This window comes from Dendrobates tinctorius, unplaced genomic scaffold (assembly GCF_039654945.1).
Source record: "Dendrobates tinctorius isolate UK_male_01 unplaced genomic scaffold, ASM3965494v1 ptg000051l, whole genome shotgun sequence".
Classification (NCBI taxonomy): domain Eukaryota; kingdom Metazoa; phylum Chordata; class Amphibia; order Anura; family Dendrobatidae; genus Dendrobates; species Dendrobates tinctorius.
Genome location: NW_027361719.1, coordinates 9,064,474 through 9,092,160, shown reverse-complemented (window position 1 = coordinate 9,092,160; position 27,687 = coordinate 9,064,474). Strand labels below are relative to the sequence as shown.

The 27,687-nt window shown below is 42.7% G+C and overlaps 1 protein-coding gene across 1 annotated transcript; it reads left to right on the top strand.

Moving 5' to 3' along the window:
- The first annotated feature begins 1,405 nt into the window (after positions 1–1,405).
- Positions 1,406–25,509, top strand: TSFM (Ts translation elongation factor, mitochondrial). Its single transcript, XM_073576758.1, has 6 exons — positions 1,406–1,562; positions 4,356–4,508; positions 4,672–4,800; positions 5,996–6,118; positions 12,504–12,582; positions 25,026–25,509. Exons 1-6 carry the CDS (start codon positions 1,530–1,532, stop codon positions 25,451–25,453), a joined length of 945 nt encoding a protein of 314 aa, XP_073432859.1. The 5' UTR covers positions 1,406–1,529; the 3' UTR covers positions 25,454–25,509.
- Positions 25,510–27,687: the final 2,178 nt, after the last annotated feature.

Here is a 27,687-nt window from a genome sequence, read left to right as displayed (position 1 = left end):
TGGATTTGCCCTGACTTGCATACCAATGATCCCTTTAAGAGAGCCTGGGGTCATTACCAGAGCTTTTGAAGGCAATTGCCCTGACTTCCATACAGGGGATCCCTTTAAGAGAGGTCTGGGGTGAGAACCAAAGTGCTGGATGGATTTGCCCTGAGTTCCATACTGGAGATCCCTTTAAGAAAGGCCTGGGATCAGTTCCAAAGCGCAGAGTGGATTTGCCCTAACTTCCATCCCTTTAAGAGACCCTGGGGTCAGAACCACAGAGCTGAGTGGAACGGTTTTAACTTTCATATCGGGGATCCCTTTAAGAGAGGCCTGGGGTCAAAACTAAAGTGCTCTGTGCTCCTTTCTGTGGGGCAGACAATGGCTGGGAGCTTATGTTCCCAGGGAAGCCAGATTTCTCCCACCCAGTCAGTGTCTGCTGAGGTCAAGTGGGAAAACTTACTCATAGCAACCAATCACAGCTCAGCTTCTTTCAACCAGCTCTGGTGAAATGAGAGATGCTTAGTGATTGGTTGCAAGGAAAACTGTTGCTCATAGCAACAAAACACAGCTCAGCTTCTTTTGAACAGCTCTGGTGAAATGAAAGATGCTTTGTGATTGGTTGGTGATACACATACATACATACATACATACATTTAGTTTTATATATATATATATATAGATACCCCTCCTCACATGTAGAGCGCATTGGAATAAATGGCGCTATAATATTGTCGTATAGTGAAGCTACATAAAGATGAGAAAGTTCTGGCGGCTCCGTGTGTGAAGGAACAAAAAATAATCCACAGCTCCTGTCTAGAGATGAGCAGGATGCACAGATGACGTCGCACCAGCCCTGGGTGATCAAAAGCCGCGCGGGGGACGCAGGAAGGTAAGAGATTTGTGGCCTCTGGTCCAGCTGCCTGGGGCCACTGACCAGGACCCTGAGCCAGAGACCCGTGAATCTATCTGCTGTCTCTAGTCCCAACTGTCCCGGATACAGCGGACAGTCCTGGATTTGGGGTCTATGCCCTGCAGTCTCGGGCGTCTGCTGGATGTCTCTCCTTCCACCACCCATCTGACATCTCCTGCCAGAAGCGAAAGAAGTGGTAAATGAGCACGGATTTGGGCATAGCCAAAATTTTCTGTGGCACGCTCCCATAATTTGTCCCTCTTTCTGTTCTTAAAAAGTTGGGAGTTATGACAATAGACTCAACAGAGAGTTGCTTCTTACATACCAATGTATATCTACATTCTTTTGAGTGTTCTCTGGGTGCATTTTTCAGGTAGTGTGAACATACTCTACAAGCATGAAGAGCGAAGCTTACGGATATTGGTCTGTAGCCTTATACCACATCCGACCACCAGGGGCAGCAGGTGCCGGCTGCTCACTTTACAAGGTGCTCTCCTGCCTCTGTCCGCGGCTCTCAAGGCGCTTGTGTCTTCAACAAAATGGCCGCTGAGCTGACTGGACATAGCCTAGTGATAACTCCTGGCGTGACGTCATCTCCCCGCGCTGCGCGCCCTATCATTCATCCTGCCGAAGTATGGCAGCGCTGTCGGGCTTCCTGCGCTCCAAGGTTAGACGTGTGTGCGCAGCCAGTGCGGAGGTGTAATGCTGCTGGTATACTGAGGCTCCGTCTGTAATGGCGGCTGCACTAGTGCGTGTTGCAGGAGGAGCGTCATTTTCGGGAGCATTGGAATAATCCACTCTATAGTGTGATCGCTCCCATGTGAATCTTCCTATCAGGCACGAAATTTACAGCAATAAGATTAAACAAACCTGTATTTCTGCTGCTCCCTGCAGTCAGAGAAAGAATCCCTGCCTGCTGGGGATATTGGGCAGATTTATCCGTTTCTGCACTTGCCCCAGTGCACACTATTTGGGGGAAATGATTATTATCAGTCACAGAACCTGCGGGGTGTGAATTCCCCCCTTAGGGTACTGTCACACTAAGGCTACTTTCACACATCAGGTTTTCGGCGTCAGGCGCAATCCGGCGTCGTGCCGGAATTCCGGATCCGGCAAATGTTTTGTAAAACCTGATGTGCCGGATCCGGTTTTCTGCCGGATCCGGTTTTCTGCCGGATCCGTCTTGTTCTTGACAGACAAAACCGGATCCGGTTCATCCGTTTTTCTATCCGTTTTTCGACGGATTACGCCGGATCTGGTTTTTAAAATTGACCCTTGTGGCCTTCCGAACGGGATTGGCTACTGGAAAACTATATATAGCATGTTCCTACAGCCCTTCTTTGACAGGTTGTAGTGGGCAGAGCTACTGAGCATGCTCAGACCAAAAAAGCCGGATCAGGCGCATTGCGGTGCTCATAGGCTTTCATTGTGTGAAAAAGCCGGACGCGCCGGATCCGGCGTGTCCGGCTTTTTCGCCGGAGACAAAAAACGTTACAGTAGCCGTTTTTTCCAGACGCCGGATCGCGACACATTGCCGGATCCGGCGAAAACTGGATGAAACGCATGGCCATCCGGCGCAAATGCAAGTCAATGGGGGGGAAACCGGATCCGGCATTGCATTTCGCCGGATCCGGTTTCTGTCAAAAGCGCCGGATCGCGCCTGATGGCGAAAACCTGATGTGTGAAAGAGGCCTTAGCGATGTACCAGCGATCCCGACCAGTGATATGACGCGGTCAGGATCGCTGTTACATCGCTAAGTGGTCGCTAGTGAGCTGCCACACAGGCAGATCTCACCAGCGACATAGCAGGGGTCGGGGATCGCTACTTACCTGTCAGACGAGGCGATCCTGCGTCCTCCCGCCCGGCTCCACGCTCATCTCTCCACAGGAAGCGCCGCAGGAAGCTGACGAGAAGCGGTCCTGAACGTTCTCGCGCGATCAGCGATAACCAGCGGGGGAGCGAGTCGCTGGTGAGTATCAGACACAGCGATATTGCTATTATTAGACCGCGACATTATCAAAGGTCATTGCCTAATGCATCACTGGGAACTGGACCTGCCGGCAGCATCGCTGAAGCCTGGTGATGCTACGAGGGACATCGGAAGGTGAGAATATGACTATTTTTTATTTTAATTCTATTTTTTACAAGAATATGGTACCCAGAGCCCGGAGGACAGTCTCCTCTCCTCCGGACCGTGGGTACCATCCGCAAATGTTTTGGTTACTTTTCACATGGTGGGCACAGCCACATGCAGAAAGTAAGCAGAACAATGCATTCTTATGTGGGCGGAATTGCAGCAATTCCGCAAAATAATGAGCATACTGCGTATTTTTCCGCGATGCGATTCCGCCGCGGGAAAATCCGCAGTATTAGCACAGCATTGCGGAATCCCATAGGATTGCATGGGATGCTGTTTTTTTGTGGCAAAATCGCGCGTTAAAAACCGCCGCGAAAATGCGAAAAAAACGCTACGTGTGAATGCAGCCTCACCCAACAGCAAGTCACAGACAAGTCGCACAAATGTCCTTGGTCACATGACATGTTACTCTGTAGTTCCAGCCTTAGAGGCCTGCTTGGATCCAGCTCCATCTCTCCGCCTATAATGCCCACTGCCAATAAATTATTTTCTCAATCACTGATCTCTGCTCATAGCGTTGGCTATTTGAAGATGAGGCGCCATAGCTAATACTACCATGGGGACATCAGCAGCCTGGTTGTCACTATAATGGTGGATCTGTGACTGGGAAGTGAATCAGCCTTACATCCTGCCCAGCCACCATTGGTCATGTATTTGTTGCAAATATTCATATCCTGGACATTAAAGCTATTTTCCAATACTTTAATCATTTGTCCTTAAGATAGGTCATCAGTGCAAGACTGTTGGGGGTCCAGCACCCGACACCCCCATGATCAGGTACCAGCTCGAACAGGGGCTGGGTGAAAACACTGAACAGAGAGGAGCACTGCAACTTTTCACCCTGCTTAGTGGTCGCTACATCACTCTGGAAAAAGTAATGTTCATCAACATCTTCATTACTACTGAACCTTTGGGAGAAGTTACTCTTGAAGGAGGTTGAGATCCAGTTCTTTATTCATGGCAGTGTTCTTAGGCAACATGAACGCTATCATGATTCCTGTGTCTTGCCAAAACTAAGGCATCCAGAGACCACTCATGTGTGGGCTTGCTTTTCATCCAAGGGATTGGGCTCACTCACAGTTTTATTTAAGAACACTACCATGAAATGCGGATAATTGTACTTCACTAATCATAGAAACATCCGGCTAAATGATATGAAAACACTAAAGAAGGAGACTTTGAAAACCAAAATTTGTGTCACCTCCAAACTTTTGGCCATGACTGTAGCTATGTTCTGGAGGTATATGCTGTTCAGACTGACCACCCCCTTGTGTGTTAGTTTTCCCATGTTGATTTTTTTCAATGTTTTTTGTATTTGGCAGCTCTCTTCCTGGCAGCAGACTGGTCTATTTCACTCCAGTTGCCGGTTACTAGCAGGTGACAAGGAGCTTTTAGTGAAACTCAGAAAGAAAACCGGATACTCGTTCATAAATTGTAAGAAAGCACTAGAAAAGTTCAACAATGATGCAAAACAGGTAAGAAATGAAAAAAGAAATCTTCTCACGGCCACTCTGGAAGTGAACGCTTTAAGCACAAGTTTCCACATAAAAACCTGTATAAATAAATTCCATGGAGTATGGCTGGTCCAGCGTGTATTCTCCCTCGTTTCTGTATACTGAGAGTGCATTCTTTATATAGGCAGAGACATGGCTCCATCAGCAAGCACAAAAGGAAGGGTGGAATAAAGCCACCAAGTTACAAGGAAGAAAGACTGCAGAGGGTCTTGTGGGTCTCCTTCAGGAAGGCAAAACGGCGGTGATGGTGGAGGTAAGTACATGATGCATCTGTGTATGAAGATCATTATTTTCTTTATTAAATATGATAGTGGAAATGTTAGAGAATCTTTAACTATGAAAATGCAGCCCGGTCTACAGGCACCATGTTGTATAGCGCAGGAGGAGCTGAGTAGATTGATACATTTAATATATAGTTCATCAGTATGTCCAAGAATTTAGATTGTGAGCCCCAATGGGGACTGCAATGATATTGTCTGTAAAGCGCTGAGGAATATGATGGCGCTATACAAGCAAAGCATAGTAAAAGTTTTGTGAGAAAAGATTCAGTATAACCTGAGCTTTAAAAATAAATTTCTAACCTCTGCCCTTTCTGGGATTTTTGGTCCATGGGGATGAGGAGCCATGCATACCCGGCTTATACATGAGTCAATACGTTTTCCCAGTTTTTTGTGGCAAAATTAGGTGCCTCGGCTTATACTCTGTTCGACTTATACACGAGTATTTACGGTAGTTTAAAACAACAGTTCATCCTGATCCAAAAGGTCAGTGACAAAATAAAGTTAGGGCTCTTGGAAGAAGTGGAAAAACCACACAAATTTTGTACTGCATTCTTAAGGCCACATTCACACTTTGAGTATTTGGTCAGTATTTTACCTTTGTATTTGTAAGCCACAACCAGGAGTGGGAGATAAATACAGACGTGGTGACGTGTTTCTGTTATACTTTTGCTCTGATTGTTCCACTCCTGATTTTGACTTACAGATACTTTGGTAAAATACTGATCAAATACTGAGCGTGTGAACGTGGCCTAAGGGGTTAAAACCCGAATCCAAAATGGCAGCTGCATTTGCGCCTCTGCCTTCTGTCTAAGTGTTGGGTTTCCTAATGCACATTGGTTTTAATCATGAAGTTTTCCATTCTTGTGATGTTTGGTAATCCTCAACACGCTGCATTTTTAATTGAGGCAGATGTGACTATTTTCAAAGCAATCGGACACAATTGTCAGAGTAATTGCTGCTTGTCCTCTGCTTGTTTGCAACTGACAGATCCTATTTTCTAAGATGATTTCTGCTGGCCTCTGATTTTGCAGCCTGTGGTCTATGATGTTTGGGTGTTATGGTTTTGTTTTATACCGATCTAATGATGATAATGAAAGTGCTCAAGGCAGATACGTCCATTGTAAAAGTTGTACATCTCACAGAAACATTGAAACTGTATTTTCCCAGGTGAATTGTGAGACCGACTTTGTGGCCAGAAATGTGAAGTTTCAGCAGCTGGTTCAGCAGGCAGCACTTTGTACTCTGAGACATTGCCGGAGTGAGGAGCAACATCAGGCTTCTTATTCAAAGGTAACCTTTACCCGAAATTCCTGGGAGTAGTCAGGTAAGACATTGTCAGAAATAGATGGATGGAGCTGGTAACACATGTTCATCACATAGGAATACAGAGAGTACTTACACTCATGGCCAAAAAACAAAGAAAAGAATGCAAATTGGACATCTTTTCACACAAAACCCCAAAAATGGGCCTGACAAAATTGTTGGCACCTTTCCAAAATTGCAGATAAGCAACTTTGTTTCAAGCATGTGATGCCCATTCAAACTCACCTGTGGCAAGTAACAGGTGTGGGCAATATGAAAATCACACCTCAAACCTGATTAAAAGGGGAGAAGTTGACTCAATCTTTGCATTGTGTGTCTGTGTGTGCCACACTAAGCATGGAGAACAAAAAGAGTAGAAGAGAACTATCTGAGGACTGGAGATCCAAGATTGTTGAAAAATAACAACAATCGCAAGATCACAAGTCCATCTCCAGAAAGGTTAATGTTCCTTTGTCCACGGTGTGCAACATAATCAAGAAGTTTACAACCCATGACGCTGTTGCTAATGTCTCTGGACTTGGATGACAGAGAAAAATCAAAATTTGAATGAAATGAAACGTTATGGCAGGAGTCCCAGGAGGACCCCACTGCTGACATAGAAAAGCTAGACTGCAGTTTGCCAAAATGTACATGACTATGCAAAAATCCTTCTGGAAAAGCATCTTGTGGACAGATGAAACTAAGATAGAGCTTTTTGGTAAAGCACATCATTTTATTGTTGGCTGAAAATATGGTGGAGGTTCAAAGATGTTTTGGGGTTGTTTTGCGATTGATTTTAGTTATTTATTCCAAAGGGTGTGTGACCAAATATTAAGTTGAGGGTGCCAACATTTTTTTTGTCTGGAGCATTTTTGGGGTTTTGGGTGAAATTTTGTCCAATTTACTTTTTGTTTTCTGTTTTTCTTTGTTGTTCCAATACACACAAAGGAAATAAACACGTGTGTAACAATATTTATAATTGCAAATTTTCTGGGAGAAATACTTAATTTTCTAGAACAATTTCAAAGGTGAAAACACTTTTGGTCTTGATTATTCAGTCATATCATGGAGTAAAACCATCCTCTCGTAGATCTCTGCTCTTTGATGATGTTATTAAAGGACGCAATGAAGAACATGTTACTTGGACCTAAATGGTGCTGAAACATATGGCTGAACTGAATAAAGGCAAAACCGCATGTATCTGTATATATGAAGACATGTATTTGTATTCAGTTTTGTCCTTGCGACACTGGTGAAATATGAACCATTGATATTTTTACTTTTCATCTTTTTCTGCCACTGATGGTGATTTTTAGCTTGGCATGTTTCCTAAATAAGAACATACATTGTTTTTTATTTGGGCAATATATTTTAGAGTGTGAGTCCTTAAATCAAAGATTTAAAAGGATTATCCATTACTTGGAATAATAACCCCTTAGGTGGCGCTTTTTAACAGCCATACGTTTTTTTAATTGTTGTCCTGCCAAAATAACTCTTGTACATCCTTTGTGATACATGGAGCGATTTTTGTTTTCCATTTTTGTGAGATATTATTTTCGGTTTGTTTCATTAGGGCAAAAGTGTACAAAAAGTTAAGAAGTTTTTTTTTTTTACTTTATAGTTCTTCAATATTTAACTTAAGAAAATCATAATTTGTACTGTTAAAGTGGGTTTCCTGTTTGTGTTGATCATTTTAATATTTTAGATATTTCACTGTCATAAAAAACCTAGCGGGCATTACTGCATTTTTTGTACTGTAATTGGGGCACAATAGAGCTGGGTCTTATACTTGGTAGAGTGCTGGATCCTTCTTCCATACACATATCCATCATGAATAAACACTAAATGCCACTAGAAGGAATAAACCAAATGGCACAAGGAATGTAGAGTACAAAATGTAAACAATTTTATTCATATTAGAATTCATATATCATACAATCACATATAGATGCCTCAAATTATCAAAAAGCCGCTGGATACATGGACAGAATAAATCACTACATTATTAAAAATAAACCAATAATGGTGCTACACAATGGCATATAGTACCCACGTAATTATGGCTTATAGTGCCCCCGGAAGAAGAAGAGGCGAAACGCGCGTCGGGGTAGATCGCGGTGATAGCGTGGACATATAATATACAGGTATTATTAATTCTACATTTGGTAGCAGTTGTCATGGCTTGCCCTTGAATTGCTAAGAATGTGATCCGCTTCTGTTAAGTCCAGGTACTAAATTTAGGAGTAATGTGTCAGTTGGGGCACTTATTATAATCTGGTTTCCAGCGGTCTCATTTATAATTACGTGGGTACTATATGCCATTCTAATATGAATAAAATTGTTTACATTTTGTACTCTACATTCCTTGTGCCATTTGGTTTATTCCTTCTAGTGGCATTTAGTGTTTATTTATCCTTGCGGAATGTACCCTTAGTTGGTGTTGGGTTCTAAGGACTAATATGTATACCTATCCATCATGAGTCTGATATTCTACAGTGACTTACAAAAGTATTCACCCCCTTGGCTTTTTACCTATTTTGTTACATTAGAACCTGTGTTTAAATATTTTTGTAATCTGATTTGCGTGTGATGCATCAGCACTAAAATATAGGCATAAATTAAATGTATGGGATTAAATAACTAAAAATTGGCATGTGCATATGTATTCACCCCTTTTGCAATGAAGCCCCTAAAAATTTCTGGTGCAAGCAATCACTTTCCTAAGTCACATGCTTACTGACAGAGACGTCCCCGTGTGTGCAAGTCAGGGTTGTGTTATAGAAAAAATATTCCAATCTATAATAATCTTTTCTTTATATATAGCGCTAACCACTGAGCCACCATGCTGCTCAATCCCTGATTCCCCCGAAGCATCATTAAATCCATTATCATCATATGAAAAGAACATGATACCACACCAAACCTGTCGAGAGTGCCGCTCACCAAAACTTTCAGCCTGGGCAAAGAGGGCATTAATCAGAGAGGTATCATATAGACCAAATGTAACCCTGAAGGAGCTGCAGAGCTCCCAAGCAGAGACTGGGGTATCTGCCCATACAATCACAATAAGCCGTACACGCCATAGATGTGGCTTCTATGGAAGAGTGGGCACAAAAAAACCTTTACATGCACACAGAAATTGTAAGGCTCCTTTTGGGTTTGCCAAAAGACATATGGGAGACTCCCCAAATGTATGGAGGAAGGTGCTGTGGTATATCAAAATTGAACTTTTGGCCATCAAGGTAAATGCCACCAAACCAACACAGCTCTTCACCCCAAGAACACCACCCCCAGAGTGAAACATGGTGGTGGTGGCAGCATTATACTATGGGGATGTTTTTCGGTAGGAGGGACGAGGAAAATGAACGGAGTTTAGGGCAAGATGAATGGTGCGAAATACAGAGATAATTTGAGACTGGTATGGAGGTTCACCTTCCAAAAGACAAGGACCCAAAGCATACTGCTAAAGCAACAGTTAGTGGTTTAAGGGGAAATGCGTAAGGGTGTGTGCACACGTTGTGGATTCTGCTGCGGAATTTTCCACGCGGATTTGTCTAAATCTGCGGATTTTCTGCAGGTTAGCCTGCGGTTTTCCCCTGCGGTTTGACACCTGTCATGGAGCAGGTGCCACACCGCTGTGGAATCCGCACAAAGAAGTGACATGTTGCGGATTTAAAACCGCGGCAAATTCAGCACCGTGGGCACTGCGGTTTTTGATTTACATAGGTTATAATGGTACTGTACCTGCTGCGGATCCGCAGGACCAAATCCGCTGCAGATCCGCAGCAGAATCCGCAACGTGTGCACACACCCTAAATGTTTTGGAGTGGCCTAGTCAACTTTAATCCAATTAAGAATCTGTGATCAGAATTGAAGATTCCTGTTCACCAGAGGAAACCATCTACCGTATTTTTCGGGCTATAAGACGCACCGGGCCATAAGTCGCACCCCAAATTTTCAGGAGGAAAATAGGGAATAAAAATGAGTGTGTCAGATGGGGGTCCGTCTTACAGTCTGAATTCAGCTCTCCGGGGGGGGGGGGGGGGGGGCAGCAACGCTTGCGGAGCAGGGTGACAGGAGACATTCAGTGGTCCAGCGATATGACTCCCATCCCAGGCTGTTGCGTCAGGTGCGGTGTCCTCCAGGAAATCCCATCCCAGGCTGGTGCAGCAGGTTCGAAGGTGGTGCTCGGGGCTCCGCCGGCATCTTGTGAAAGTCCCGGAGGCCCCGCATATCCATTGCTGCGATGCGGTGGCCTCCGGGAAATCCCATCCCAGGCAGGTTCGGCGTTTCCGAGATCTCAATCTAAGCATGTGCCGCCCCCCGCCACCACATCGCAGCAATGGATGTGCGGGGCCTCCGGGCTTTCACAAAATGCCAGCGGAGCCCCCCTCACCACAGAGCAGTACAGCCGAACCTGCTGCACCAGCCTGGGAAGGGAGTGTGATCATCGCTCGACAGCGTCGGACCGGGACCACCGCATAATCGCCCGACTCCTGCCGCCACAGTATTTGTAAGTATATTCAGACTATAAGACGCACCCCCATATTCCCCAAAAATTTTGTCTTATAGTCCGAAAAATACGGTAATTTGAAGGAGCAGGAGCAGTTTTGCCTTGAGGAATGGACATTAGCAAGATGTGAAAAGCTTATAGAGACTTATCCAAAGCAACTTGCAGCTGTAATTGCTGCAAAAGGAAGCTCTACAAAATAATGACTTTAGGGGGGTAAATAAATATGCACATTGACGTTTCCAGTTATTTTGTTCCTATTTGTTGTTTGCTTCACAATAAAAAGAAATCCAAATGTTCAGAGTTCTGGACATGTTATGAACTGATTAGTAACAGAGTAGACACTACAGCAGGAAAGTAACAAAATATTGTACCAATCTTCATATAATAAAATAAATTAGAAAAAAGTAATAAGATCAAATAATACACATATTAAATTACTCCTTGTATGTCATAGATTTGATTGGAAACCATTCGATACTATAGTAAAAACAAACCACTGTGTGTGGACAATCCAATTATATAAGGACAATAGGACTAGGATATGTTTAAAAAATATTTATAAATCTTTAATGAGTCCAATTTAGGCAATCATAAAATTATGTAAAAGCAAGTGCCAATAGCATACCAAACATAAATATAAAAATAAAAATAAAACTATAAATCATACAATAATAACATAATCATTCATGAGGACTGTCAGATAAATACTGTATAGCAATATGATATAATATCTCAGTATCACACACAGATATATATAAAAAGTTAAGTGCATAAAAATATGAACAATAATATATATAAACTAAAAAATATATATATCCAATTACCATGTACCACCACAAAGTGATTCTACCCACAATTGGGTTAAAACCTAATATATAAATCCATGTTAATAATATGCCATAGTGGTGAACAAACACATAACACAGTGTATAACCATAAATAATACTCAAGACTGTGTGAGCCGATATAAATATTGCATACCCGTTATATGGAGACAGCCTCAAGGTAATGCCCGGCACTCCCCGACGCGCGTTTCGGAACTAGCGTCCTTCGTCAGGACGAAGGACGCTAGTTCCGAAACGCGCGTCGGGGAGTGCCGGACATTACCTTGAGGCTGTCTCCATATAACGGGTATGCAATATTTATATCGGCTCACACAGTCTTGAGTATTATTTATGGTTATACACTGTGTTATGTGTTTGTTCACCACTATGGCATATTATTAACATGGATTTATATATTAGGTTTTAACCCAATTGTGGGTAGAATCACTTTGTGATGGTAATTGGATATATATATTTTTTAGTTTATATATATTATTGTTCATATTTTTATGCACTTAACTTTTTATATATATCTGTGTGTGATACTGAGATATATTATATCATATTGCTATACAGTATTTATCTGACAGTCCTCATGAATGATTATGTTATTATTGTATGATTTATAGTTTTATTTTTATATTTATGTTTGGTATGCTATTGGCACTTGCTTTTACATAATTTTATGATTGCCTAAATTGGACTCATTAAAGATTTATAAATATTTTTTAAACATATCCTAGTCCTATTGTCCTTATATAATTGGATTGTCCACACACAGTGGTTTGTTTTTACTATGTTATGAACTGATGCAAACCCTAAAAAAACAGTGAAATTCCAGGTTGTGAGGTAGCAAAACACAAAAAATGTCGGGGTGAATACTTTTGCAAACCTTTGTATTTTATTCAGCTGCCCCCCTCCCCCAGTAGTGGGCAGAATTGTCACAGATCAGGTTGTATGACCTTCAATCCTTCTTGTAGCCTAATACTTGTTCCTCTCTGCTCATGTAGATGTACACTGTGTTTTAATATTTAAGGGATTCCTGCCTGGGGCGGAGATCTTGCAGATGAAGACAAATGAATCATTTCTTAAAGATGTTCTCGCAATAACAATTGGTATGTATAATAATCCTTCTGATCATGTGTTAATGATTTGTTTCTTCCCCAAAAAAAAACACTTATGGACTTATTGATTCTGAAAGAGCATCTATCACCAGGTTTTTGCTATCCTCAACTGAGCGCAGCATGATGTATGGACAGAGACCCTGATATTCCAGCTATCAAACAATACTTTACTGCTTGCTGCAGTTTTCTAAAATGTTTTCTCTGTTACAGATCTACCAGTTCTCTGAATACTCAGCTCTGTATATCCCCACCCACTCCACTGATCGGCACCTTTGTGTACACTGCACATAGGCAGAACGCTGCCAATCAGTGATGAGGGGTGGGGTCATGGAGAGCTCATGAATATGGAGGACTACATGGCTTTAGGTTTACTAGTCCTCTAGTGGTAATCTCCTTATTGTAAAACTGGTTTTATCAAAACTACACCAGGCAGTCCAGTAAGTGGTACATCACTGGAATTGATGTCTTTGGCTCTACATAATACTGCCCTCAGACTAAGTGACAAAAACCTGGTGACAGATTCCCTTAAAAAATATCATACCTGTATTGTACTGCTAGACGCCATGTACTGCTAGACTGCTTGAAGCTGCTCCTGTCACTTCTGTGACACAAGTCCTTACTATTTTTCCTGCTCCTCCGAGTAAAGCAGAATAACCATGAGAAAGGAGCCTTAAATTCCTGGCTTTTGTCCTCCCCTTTCTGTAATCCATCGTGCGAAAACCAGAAGTGACGTCAGACGTGGTCGCTAGTCTTTCAGCCTCACTTCTGGTTGCGTTCCATGATGGAACACACCACTGGATAAGGCTTACACGTGGATTCTGCAGGGTTATGGGAGCCCTGTCATCCTTTGCAATGGGTTCTCCCTTCCTGCGCCAATCAGACCATGAGGAGAAGGATCATGCATTGGAATGCTGCGCTGGAGTCCAGGCACTTGGTCATAAGGAGCCCTGACTGAAGACTCCATAAGGTAGGACCTTTCCAATGATGGAGAGTGGTCAGTCGTCTTGCTCTGCATCTGCAGAACCCAGTGCGAACCCAATCCCAGTAAGTACCTGGCATAGGTAGGTCTCTATCTTTGGAGCAGGATTTTCCAATATACTTAGATGGCCATTCTCTCGTCTTTTTTTAGGAAGACAAGTGTCCTGCTTTAAAAAGTAAAGACAAGATGTCAGCCCGCAACTGTGCCATCTGTGTTGAAAAGTTGCCATCTTCCCATAAAAAAGTCTGTGTCAAAGTTGCACGGATAAAATTGTGAACGAGGAACAGCCCTCCTTGATGGAAAAATTAAGAGGGATGGTCCGCCAGGAGGTCATCATCCCTAGCCTCATTCTCCCAGTCATTCTCACTGACCCCATCAGGGGCCAAAAAGAAAGAAATGTACAGTGCCTACAAGTAGTATTCAACCCCCTGCAGATTTAGCAGGTTTGATAAGATGCAAATAAGTTAGAGCCTTCAAATTTCACACAAGAGCAGGATTTATTAACAGATGCATAAATCTTACAAACCAAAAAGTTATGTTGCTCAGTTAAATTTTAATAAATTTTAAACATACAAGTTTGGTCAATTATTATTCAACCCCTAGGTTTAATATTTTGTGGAATAACCCTTGTTTGCAATTACATCTAATAATCGTCTTTTATAAGACCTAATCAGGCCGGCACAGGTCTCTGGAGTTATCTTGGCCCACTCCTCCATGCAGATCTTCTCCAAGTTATCTAGGTTCTTTGGGTGTCTCATGTGGATTTTAATCTTGAGCTCCTTCCACAAGTTTTCAATTGGGTTAAGGTCAGGAGACTGACTAGGCCACTCCAACACCTTGATTTTTTGCCTCTTGAACCAGGCCTTGGTTTTCTTGGCTGTGTGCTTTGGGTCGTTGTCTTGTTGGAAGATGAAATGACGACCCATCTTAAGATCCTTGATGGAGGAGCGGAGGTTCTTGGCCAAAATCTCCAGGTAGGCCGTGCTATCCATCTTCCCATGGATGCGGACCAGATGGCCAGGCCCCTTGGCTGAGAAACAGCCCCACAGCATGATGCTGCCACCACCATGCTTGACTGTAGGGATGGTATTCTTGGTGTCGTATGCAGTGCCATCCAGTCTCCAAACGTCACGTGTGTGGTTGGCACCAAAGATCTCGATCTTGGTCTCATCAGACCAGAGAACCTTGAACCAGTCTGTCTCAGAGTCCTCCAAGTGATCATGAGCAAACTGTAGACGAGCCTTGACATGACGCATTGAAAGTAAAGGTACGTTACGGGCTCGTCTGGAACGGAGACCATTGCGGTGGAGTACGTTACTTATGGTATTGACTGAAACCAATGTCCCCACTGCCATGAGATCTTCCCGGAGATCCTTCCTTGTTGTCCATGGGTTAGCCTTGACTCTTCGGACAAGCCTGGCCTCGGCACGGGAGGAAACTTTCAAAGGCTGTCCAGACCGTGGAAGGCTAACAGTAGTTCCATAAGCCTTCCACTTCCGGATGATGCTCCCAACAGTGGAGACAGGTAGGCCCAACTCCTTGGAAAGGGTTTTGTACCCCTTGCCAGCCTTGTGACCCTCCACGATCTTGTCTCTGATGGCCTTGGAATGCTCCTTTGTCTTTCCCATGTTGACCATGTATGAGTGCTGTTCACAAGTTTGGGAGGGTCTTAAATAGTCAGAAAAGGCTGGAAAAAGAGATAATTAATCCAAACATGTGAAGCTCATTGTTCTTTGTGCCTGAAATACTTCTTAATACTTTAGGGGAACCAAACAGAATTCTGGTGGTTTGAGGGGTTGAATAATAAATGACCCTCTGAATAAACTTTTCACAATTTAAAAAAAAATTAAACAAAGAAATAACATTCTTTTTTCCTGCAGTGCATTTCACACTTCCAGGCTGATCTACAGTCCAAATGTCACAATGCCAAGTTAATTCCGAATGTGTAAACCTGCTAAATCTGCAGGGGGTTGAATACTACTTCTAGGCACTGTACATGGAGGAACAGTCAGATCCAGACTCGCAAGAAGGTCAAAGATACTTTGCTGGTGAGTGGTGGGTAGTAGACGAGTTAGCCACAGGCACAGACTCGACCCAGGGAAATAAAACATATTTCTTGTCGGAAAACATGGAGGAGCTTCTCACAGCAGTGAGAACCCCTATGGATATGGAGAAGGAGATAACTACTCAGACAGTCCAGGATGAGATGTTTAGAGGTCTTAAAATAAATTAAGATGATGGTTTTCCCAATACACGTAAACCTCCAAAGTCTAATATTAGATGAATGGGAACTTTCATAGAAGCGCTTGGGGATTCCAACGGAACTAAAGAATAGATTCCTATTAAAGGAAGAAATATCCCAGTGTTGGTCAGAAATACCAAAAGTGGACTTCCTGGTGGCAAAAAAACAATGTTTCTGTTGCTAAAGAAATCCTGGGAGACTTCAGTAGACATGCTGAATACAAATGTGGTATCTATGTTTATAGCAAGGTCCTTGAACCAGCTGGAGGATCTCCACATGGGAATCTCAAGAGAAGATCTGCTAGAATCCCTACCTCTTCTAGAATTCCTATCTCTTCTTCAGAAAGCCACAGGATTATTGGCTGACTCCTCTGCAGAGTTGATAAGAATAGCTGCATGGTCTTCAGTCTTATGAAATTTGAGAAGTCTTGCACTATGGCTAAAATTGTGGAGTGGTTACACAGCCACCAAGATCAAGCTCTGCTCTATTTCCTTCAGAGGATAATATGTTCTGACCAACACAGAATGAGTTACTATAAAAAAAAGTCTGAAAGAAAAACTTCGCCAGAACCCAATACGGTCAGGAAGCGTCCCTTTCGTCCTTCACAAAGTCAGCCACCTCAATATAGGGGAAAAGGGAAAACGGGGCACTTGAGCTACCCTAAGGGGAGGTAGAGGCAAAAACCTCTTACTTTCCCAAAATCAACGTCAGGAGAGATCATAATACCGAGATAGTAGGGGGTCAGATTTCCAGATTCTTCTCCCAAAGGCATATGATCACTTTGAATCGATGGGTTCCAGAATCTGTCAAAGATTGAATAAAAATCTAATTCACCTCCATTCATCCACAGGGCCTGAGAGTAACTTTCCTGTTATCACCGGAGTTACGAAACGCATTAACATCAGGACTCCATAAATTACTAGCTACAGGGGTAATCTCCCCAGTACGAGAAACAGAATAAGGAAGGGGACATTATTCTTACATGTTCCTTGTAAGAAAACCAAATGGACCTGACAGCATAATAATGTTCATATAAATTATAGAGAATTCAAGATGGAATCATTAAAATCTATCATTCCCCTAATAGAAGATTTCGTAATGGCGACCATCAACCTACAGGAGGCCTACTATCACATTCCCATTCACCTGGCCTACGGGAAATACCTGAAGTTTGCAGTTACTCAAGGACGTCAAGAATTCCACTTCAGCTCAACTTCCTCCCTTTCAGGATTCCATCAGCGCCTTGAGTATTTATGAAGAATATGGCGGCGGTAGTGGCGTGAAAACCAGCTATAGTGTATTTCGTAGGAATTCACTATTATGTACTCTCAGGAATAGTAGGAATATAGCTAGGAGAGTTTCCTGTAAATAAATAAAATATATCCTTTATTGGATAATCTTAAAATAAACACTCAAGGCGAAAAAGTGACACAAAACTATAATACCACATATATAAAGTGCTCATGCATACCAGCGCTCAGTAATAAAATGGTTTGGTCTCACTATTGTATTAGAAGTTCACTATAGCAGCTTTGCATTGGACAGGAACAGGAAAGACAAAGTCCAGATGTAGAGGGGTAAGAAGGTTTCCTTTCATTCCCTGTCGTGCCCCTGCATTGCTCCTGTCCTCACAAGGACAGTCCCCAAGTGTATACTGCTATGGGTCACCCACCAATGATGTATGAATTAGATCTCCCTACACGTTTACAGGGAAGTTGCAAATAGATAAGTGGGACAAAAGGAATAAATCACAGGGCCCTGCAGTGGCAGGGATCCCTTTTCTAAGGTGTGACCAATAGTGTGGTTGGTGTTAGTAGTGGCGTCCATCACAAGCTGAAACATCTGCATCATCCAATACTTCGATGGCTTTCTGGTGGTAGCCTCATCAGTTCTAATACTCGCAGAACACATATGGAGAACCCTTGAGATCTCCAGGGTAACTGGTAAACTATCAAAAATCAGACCTAGTCCTTTCCAACAGGAAGAAATTGGAGATTCTGTTGGATTCTCAAGATCAAATATCTCGGTTACCAAGAGACAAACAAATCCAGTTAGAATCCAAAGTATCTTTGACATTTGCGATGTCCGTTCTGGGTTCTATGACCTCGTGTATCCGTGTGGTAGCTTGGGCTCAGGCCTATACAAGAATCATACAGGCCTACATCCTATCCTCCTGGAACGTATCCTCCGGATCACTAAATAGAACAATCTGTTTACCTGGCCAAGTTAAAGGCTTTACTCATCTGGTGGCTCAATTGATATCATTTAAACAGAGGAGTATCCTGGAATCAGAATCCTCTATCGACACAACAGATGCCAGCAAAAGAGGGTGGGGTGCCACAGTCTCCCAGGCCTTGTTTCAGGGAATATGAACTCAAAGCAACTTTCTTCCAATTTCAGAAAATTGAAAGCAGTGGAAGAAGCCCTCAATCCTGTAGTGACCTTGGTACAGGGAACTCACGTAAAAATATATTCAGACAACATAACCACTGTAGCTAACCTATGTCACCAGGTGAGCATGAAATATGAAAGCCTATACAACTATAAACTCTCAGCCAGAATTTTTGCTTGGGCAGAGTGATATGTCCTCTCCCTATCATTGCTCCATCTAAAGAATTACACCAATGTCCAGGCAGGCTTTCTAAGCAGAGAAATTGTACACGCAGGAGAACAAAGCATAAATATGGAAATATTTAAAAAATAGGGTTCCCCAGAGGTAGACCTGTTTGCAACTCATCAAAATACAAAGGTTGAATATTTCCTCTCTCTAAATCCGAACAACGCTTGTTTAGCGGTATATGCTTTCACACCCCACTGGTATTTCAAACTAGCATATGCTTTCCCACCAATCTGGGTTCTGACAAGAACATTACAGAAAATCAGAACAAACAAGATCAAGAGAATCCTAGTGGCACCTCTCTGGCCAAAGAGAAGCTGGTTCATAACATTGAACAGCCTGAAAGTAGAAAGTCCCCTGATTCTCCCATCAGTCAGCAACATTCTTCACCAAGGGCCGATTTATCATCCAGATACTCAAGCCTGGTTTCTGAGTCCGTCATCCTAAAAGTTCGGAATCTGTCTGGCAAAGTCATAGATATGCGTCAGAAAAGAAGAAAGCCCATAACGAACTTACATCTATAACAAAATATGGAAAACTTTCATATCCTGATGTGGCTCTACCCCTTGGGATCCTCTACATCCAGGTGTGGCCTAAATTACTGCAGTGTCCTGGAAAAAGATTTAAAGGCTAGCTCTGTAAAAGCCCTTAGTTCTTATATTAATCAAAGCCTGATAGATCATCATTGGATCAGAAGGTTTATACAGATTACAACTAAGAGTTTCCAATTTGTTCCTGGCCTGGGATCTGAATGGGTCCTCAAAGATCTAATGCTTCCAGCTTTTGAGCCTATATACACTATATACTTAGACAAACTGTCTTGGAAAGCAGCTTCTCTGTTGGCAATCATAACAACAAGAAGAATCCGTGAACTGCATGCCCTCTAGACCTGTCAAGCCATTTAAGAACTCTAGAGGGTAGGATCATTTACCGCTTGGACCCATCTTTCCAACCTAAAGTAGCCTCAGAGTTACATATGTCTCAAGCAATCATTCTACCTTCTTTTTGCCGAAATCTATCTAACAGTAGAAAAATTGAATTCCATTCACTGGATGTACATAGCACTATCATTCACTATCTCCAGCTATCAAAATCATGGATGAAGGATCAGAATATCTGCATTGAACACTACGGACATAAGGGCAAAAAGCCTTCAAAAAGCACAATCGCAAATTTGATTACCAAGGCAATTTGCGAAGCTTACAAGAACCAGAACTTGGTACTTCCAGAAAAGTTCCAGCGCACTCCACCAGAGCCGTATGGGTCTCATGGGCTGAAAGGGTAGGCGCTTCCATTGGGCATATCGGCAGAGCTGCTACCTGATCCTCGGTCCATACTGTCTCTAAACATTATAAACATAGTTCTAATGTCTAACACAGATTTGGTCTTTGGGAGAATTGTTCTACAGGCCATTGTACCCCTAAACATATTCTTTGGCATTATTATTATTTATTTATATAGCGCCATTAATTCCATGGTGCTGTACATAACAAGGGGTTACATACAAAGTTATAGATATTGTTAACAGTAAACAAATTTACAATGACAGACTGGTACAGAGTGGAGGGGGCCCTGTCCTTGCGGACTTACATTCTATGGGATAGTGGGGAAGAGACAGAAGGTCGGGGGTGCAGCACCTCTGGTGGTGATGAGGCGGCAGCTCAGGCGGTGGTGAGGCGGCAGAATGGTCATTGCAGGCTGTAAGCTTTCCTGAAAAGATGGGTTTTCAGGTTCCGTTTGAAGGATCCGAGGGTGGTGGATAATCGGACGTTGGGCGGCAGAATTGAGGACAGACTGGAGTGGTGCAAGAGAGTTAGCAGGGAGGCCACAGAGGAGAGTGTTGCAGTAGTCAAGGCGGGAGATGATGAGGGCATGTACAAGAGTTTTAGTAGATTGAGGACTGAGGAAGGGACGGATTCTGGAAATATTTTTGAGTTGGAGGCGACAGGAGGTAGCAAGAGATTGGACGTGTGGTTTGAAGGACAGGGCAGAGTCGAGAGTTACTCCGAGGCAGCGGATTTCAGGTGCGGGAGAGAGCGTGATGCCGTTTACCATAATAGATAGATCGGGTAGGGAAGATACTGAGATGGAGGAAAGATAATGAGTTCAGTTTTGTCTACGTTGAGTTTTAGGAAGTGAGAGGTTAAAAAGGAGGATATGGCTGATAAACACTCCGGGATTCTGGACAGCAGAGAGGTGACATCTGGGCCAGAGAGGTAGATCTGAGTGTCATCTGCATACAGTTGGTACTGGAAGCCATGGGACTTTGAGTTGTCCTAGGCCAAGATTATAGATGGAAAAAAAGTAGGGGCCCCAGGACAGAGCCTTGGGGGACTCCAACAGAGAGGGGGCGGGATGAGGAGGTAGTGTGGGAGTGGGAAACGCTGAATGTGCAGTCAGAAAGGTATGAGGAAATCCAGGACAGGGCAAGGTCTTTGATGCCAAGGGAAGAAAGAATCTGTAGCAGTAGGCAGTGGTCAACTGTGTCAAAGGCAAAGGACAGGTCAAGAAGGAGGAGGATGGAGAACTGTCTGTTAGCTTTGGCTGTAAGTCATTAGTAATTTTGGTCAGGGCAGTTTCAGTGGAGTGGTGGGGCGGAAGCCAGATTGCAGGATGTCGAGGGAGTTACATGAGAGGTGGGAGGCATTCCTCCTGTGGTGCTGTCGTGAAGGGTAACTTGAGAAAATAGAATTAGGCTATGTGTACACGCTAAAAAAAAGCAAAAAACACAAATATCCTGAACTAAAAAGTAAAAAATATACTGCAAATAATGTATAAAGGTAATAATAATAATAAGGGTATTTAGTAAACCTAATTTTGATCAAAATAATGTACAAGCCATCCCGCCACGTCACGGCAACCCTTGTGGGACAGTCCCTACTCTAGTATTTAAAACCTTTTCACTTGCCAAGTGGCGTGAATGTGAATAAGGGTCGAGCGGCTGAACCACTAGTAACAGCTTAGGCCAGACTGGATGGCTTTCCCAGCTCAGAAAGAGGGCGGTCACACCCATATATGCACTGAATGCACAATTATGTGTACACGCTGCGGATTCACCTGCGGGTTTTTCTGCGCGGAACCGCAGATAAAATGACCTGCGGTTTGGCCTGCGGTTTCACACCTCTACCATGTTAAAGGTGTGAAACCGCAGCGGAATCCTCAGAAACAATTAACATGCTGCGGTTTATAAACCGCGGAAAAAAACGCAGCGTGAGCACAGCGCTTTTTAAAACCCATAGGGTAACATGGTACTGTACCATGTCTGCAGAATCCGCAGCATGTGCACATAGCCTAAGACTTAATGGTAATTCAGTTTCTAAGAGCCTTCCACGACAGCACTGGTAATTCCCACCCTACTATTTTTGTTTGTATCATTTCTTGGTGTAAATAAATATTTAAGCATTCTTGCTGGTGTGGTCCTTTGGAAAAACATTGGCGAGAGGAAGTGAGGTGGGCTATTAGAACTCTGTGTTTCCTGTCCCTATTAGGGCGGGGAGTAGCTAACTGTGGTGCTGTTATGGATGGTTCCTAGAAGTCTAAGTCTAATTCTATTTTTTTCCCGACTGCAAAAACGCAGCATGTGAACAAGCCCTTTAAGCTGGATGTAGACTAAAGAATTGTGTGTTTGATAATTTAATCTGAACAGCTGACATGTGCTTGGAACAGCTGAGGGTGGAATCACGATCCACCCGCGGCTATTAACCCGATAAGGCATTTAACATGCGATTCCAGCAATTTACTGGAACTTCACCCATCGGTGACCCTCGTCACGTGATCGCGAGTCGGCATGACAACCAGAGGTCTCCTGCAGACCTCTATCATTGTCAGTGCCGAATTGCGATGAACGCTGCCTGGTGGTTGGCCCTCATAGCAAGTCAGCAATTTTGCTACATACAAGTGATCTGATTATCGCCTGTAGGTAGCAGAGCCAATCGGGTTATGGCAGTTTCTACTCTCCCATGGAGACTATTGAAGCATGTTTAAAAAACAAAAAAAAAGTTTTTAATATAAAAAAATTTAAAAGTTCAAATCACCCCCCTTTCACCCCATTCAAAATAAAATAGTAAAAAAAAATCACACATACACATATTTGGTATCGCTGCGTTCAGAATTGCCCAATCTATCAATATTTAAAAAAAAACCCGATCGCTAAACGCCGTAATGAGAAAAGAATTAAAACCGCCAGAATTACGTTTTTTTTTTGTCGCCGTAACATTGCATTAAAATGCAGAAATGGGCGATCGAAAGATCGTATCTGCACCAAAATGGTATCATTAAAAACGTTAGCTCGGGACGCAAAAATAGGTCCTCACTCACCCAAGCCGAGACCATGAAAAATGGAGACGCTACGGTCTCAGAAAATGACACAATTTTTTTTTTCTTTAAACAAACTTTTGAATTTTTTTTTCACCACTTGTATTAAAAAGAACCTAGACATGTTTGGTGTCTATGAACTCATAATGACCTGGAGAATCATAATATCAGGTTAGTTTTAGCAGTTTGAACATAGTGGAAAAAAAAAAAAAAAACAAGTGTGGGACTGAAATTTTTGCAGTTTCACTGCACTTGGAATTTTTTCCCATTTTTCAAGTACACAACATGGTAAAACCAATGGTGTCATTCAAAAGAACAACTCGTCACGCAAAAAACAAGCCCTCACATGGCCATATCGACGGAAAAATAAAAAAGTTATAGCTCTGAGAATAAGGGGTGCAAAAATGAAAATGCAAAACCAAAAATAGGTCTGGTTGTTAAGGGGTTAAAGCTTCAGGAAACTGCTGACTGTTTTTCCCAATGTGTCGTCTTTGATGTTTATTGTGATGTTTTTCCCAACTGAATATTTTTTAACTGTTATATATGACTAGCTGAAGAGCCCGGCGCTGCCCGGGCATAGTAACTAACTACGGTTAGTTCTAACAAATTATAATGAATATATATATATATATATATATATATATATATATAAAGCTGAGTGTAGAGCCCCGCCCACTCCTCATAGCCATATTCACTATAATATCCCACATCATCCTGTCAGCCAGAGCCACCGGACTACTACCCCTAATATCCCACATCATCATGTCACAGCCGCCGGGCTACTACCCCTAATATCCCACATCATCCCGTCAGCCAGAGCCACCGGACTACTACCCCTAATATCCCACATCATCCCGTCAGCCAGAGCCACCGGACTACTACCCCTAATATCCCACATCATCCCGTCAGCCAGAGCCACCGGACTACTACCCCTAATATCCCACATCATCCCGTCAGCCAGAGCCACCGGACTACTACCCCTAATATCCCACATCATCCCGTCAGCCAGAGCCACCGGACTACTACCCCTAATATCCCACATCATCCCGTCAGCCAGAGCCACCGGACTACTACCCCTAATATCCCACATCATCCCGTCAGCCTGGGGTCAGAACCAGAGTGCTGAGTGGAACGGTCCTAACTTCCATACTGGGGATCCCTTTAAGAGAGGGATGGCATCAGAGCGCTGAGTGGATTTGCCCTGACTTCCATACTAATGATCCCTTTAATAGAAGCCTGGGGTGAGAATCAGAGAGCTGAGGGATTTACCCTAACTTCCATACCGGAGATCCCCTTAAGGGAGGCCTGGGGTTAGTACCAAAGCGCAGAGTGGATTTGTCCTAACTTCCATACCAATGATCCCTTTAAGAGACCCTGGGGTCAGAACCACAGACCTGAGTGGAACGGTCCTAACTTCCATATCGGGGATCCCTTTAAGGGGGAAGATGTGCCTATAGGATGGAGGATGTGTGATGTGTATATGGGCACGGGAGGGGGGATTCATTTCTGTTATGTGCTCTTTGCTCCTTTCTGGGGGGGGGGGCAGACATTAGCTGTAAGCTTATGTTCCCATTGATGCTAGATTTCTCCCACCATGTCAGTGTCTGCTGAGGTGTTGTCAAGTGGGAAAGCTTGCTCATAGCAACCAATCACAGCTCAGCTTTTTTTAACCAGCTCGGGTGAAATGAGAGATGCTTAGTGATTGGTTGCAAGGAAAACTGTTGATTATAGCAACCAATCACAGCTCAGCTTCTTTTGAACAGCTCTGGTGAAATGAAAGATGCTTCGTGATTGGTTGGTGATACATACATACATACATACATACATACATACATACATACATACATACATTCAGTTTTATACGTATATATAGACAATGGCGGCTTCCAGGAGGAGCCAACAGAGTAGACCGGCCACTTCTTTTAGCCACTTAACGATTTTTAAAGTCTTGCTTTGCATATGTATATTATTTTTTTTGACGTTTTTTTTTTTTTTTTTAGCACTCTTTCAGGCAAGTTTTAGGTAATTAATCTGAGAGGAGTATAATATAGGAAAAGTGAGATTGATTCTGGCAATGTGACACTTACAAGGCTGTGTTGTAGTTTCAATCAGTTTATCAACAGGAGATTACCACTGCCTCACCAGGTCTCATGTGCTATGCTGCTCTTGGATTACATGTCAAAATCTGCTGACAGATTTCCTTTTAATAACTGATGCATTTTATTTTAATTGAACATTTGACCTCATCTCACTTATTTGTGTTTTTTCTTCTTTTTTTAAAGGTAAACTTGGGGAAAACATGCTACTGAGAAGGGCTGCGTGGGCCATGGTGTCTCCTGACATGTTTATTGGCTGGTACATGCACGGCGCTTTACAGGCTGACCTACCATCTTTGAAAAACATGTCCTTTGGCAAATATGGGTCATTAGTTGTATGTAGAAAGACTGATGCAAGTTCTACAAGCAACATTACTGAACTTGGTCGTAGACTTGGCCAGCATGTAGTAGGCATGAATCCCTTATCAGTGGGATCTGTAGACGATGAATCTGCCGGAGATGCAGAAACCCGAATGTTGGCTCAGCCTTTCCTGCTGGAGCCCAGCCTGACTGTAGGACAGTATCTCCAGCCACATGGAGTAGAGGTGTTGGATTTTGTGCGCTTTGAATGTGGGGAGGAAACCCAGTCTTCAGAGGCCAATGCATCTCCATGAGTCGTGCAATTTCATTCCCGCCTTCTATGCCTGCAATAAACATTTCCTTTATAGTATTGATGTTTCACAGGTGATTTTTCTGTTTGGTTGATAAAAAGGTATGTCGTAAGGTTGTGTCTGTTTATTATATAGTTTTTGGTGCATAGTGGACTTCTTGATGCTGAATGTGCTCATCAATGCCACACTTCAAACTCTCAGACCCCAGATATGTAATGAGCCGACCAAGGCAATCACCCATTCCATCCTCCTGTGTTACTTAGTATTAGAGAATAACACCGTAAATTTACCAATAATGGAGAAAGCCTTAAAAAGGGGGTCCAATGAACAAAAGTTCATTTTATTCATTAGATCTTGAAATACAAATGATTTGCACAATTGGATGGGATTAAAAAATGTTCCTGTGCTGAGATGATCTTATAAATGTGCCCTGCTGTGTACTGTGTAATGGCTGTGTCTGACCGTACAGGGACATGGTCTGATCATACCACAGCTCCTGGGCAGGGGGGGACTCAAGAGTATACAGACAGTGTGACAGCATGGGATCACATATTATTCTGTGAGGTAAAACATAATTTAAAAACAGGCAGAGAAATGTTTTACCTCACAAAAAGAATCAGCTGTGATCCCCTCCTGTCCTGTCTGTATTCTCTCTTTTGCTTCCTCCCCTGCCCAGGAGCTGTGGTGTGATCAGACCATGTTCCTGCACGGTCAGACACAGCCATTACACAGTACACAGCAGGGACACATTAATAAGATTATCTCAGGACAGGAACATTTTACTTAATCACTTCCTATTGTGGAACTTATTAATATTCCAAGACCTAGTGAATAAAATGAACTTTTTGTTCATGAGAATTCCCCTTTAATGAATCCATGATCCTTCATGAGGAGAGCCCTAGATACGTTGGCTTTAAATTCACCATGTGTAGTTAAATTTTCCATTTTTACTGGGGCACCGCTTTTAGAGACCCAGTACGGCAGTGATGAGATATTGGTCTCCACTTGTGCTAATCCGGTACCTTAAAGTATTGGGGACACGCCCACCCTATCATGTTTTATGATCTATGTTATTGATTACAGGCATAAAGAAAGCAACCAGCACACTTATCAACAGGTGAAAAAGTCGAAAGATCCAAGGAACCCACTTGAAGATGATGCAGTAAGTAGTGCTAGACAGTGTCCAAGTCCCGGGTGAAAAAATAAAACAAAATCTATTTTGCCATATAAAAGGTAACAACTTTTCGACCTATCAAAAAAATCTTTATCAAGTACAAACACAGAGCAGCATGGCTCTCTCAAATAATGTGAATCACAAACCTTGACCAATCACTAGATAGTTCCTCCCATCAATCTAATTATACATGCAAAAATCAATTGCACTATTACAGAGAAAGACATAAGTCCAATATAGAAATCAGCCCATACCTCACAATCAATGCAGTATAAACCAGTCACCATAGGTGGTACTGTAGACAGCATCATTAGCATGAAGGCCACGGCAGCGATCAAAGTGAGAATCAAGCAACAGTATAAACAAGGTGACCACCAAGAATAATAGCAAAAATAATTGTGGTTTTAAAACATAATTTTTACTAGTTAGTTTCTAAAAAAGAGGTCTACAGCCTCCATAATATCAATGTGGACAATTTACCATCACACAATTTACACAAATAACTATTTCATCTTCTTGTTTGGGAAAAAACATAACCAATATTTCAACTCCCTGTTAGGGAAGAAGAGTAGGATTAGGACATTTATAACATCGCATTAAATATTCTGTGAACCATCACTTTTTTTCTCTTTTAACTGCAACTTCAAGGAGTTGGGTTCCCAGTACAATCCCTGTCAGTCCCTGTTAAATTAAATATTGTGAACCAACAAAGAGCCCAAAGCTCCACCATGGATAATTCAACATGAGCTAATTTTTCATATTGTTCACATATATTGGTATGTCAAAGAAATATTATTCTGCCACATATCATTTGTTGCAAGTTGTAGAGAATAAAAAGGAACAATCTCCCCAGTTGTTGGTTTTTCTCTTTCTTTTTCTCCTTTAACCGCAACTTCAAGGCGTTGGGATCCCAGTACAATCCCCGTCAGTCCCTGTTATTTTGACTTAACCCTGGCACCCCAAGACTCCCGCCCTTACAAGGGCAGTCCACAGCTTACCCTGCCACTAGCCAGCCCTGGACTGACCCTGAGTGCCTAGAGTTGCGTTTCCTCAACAGCTTTAT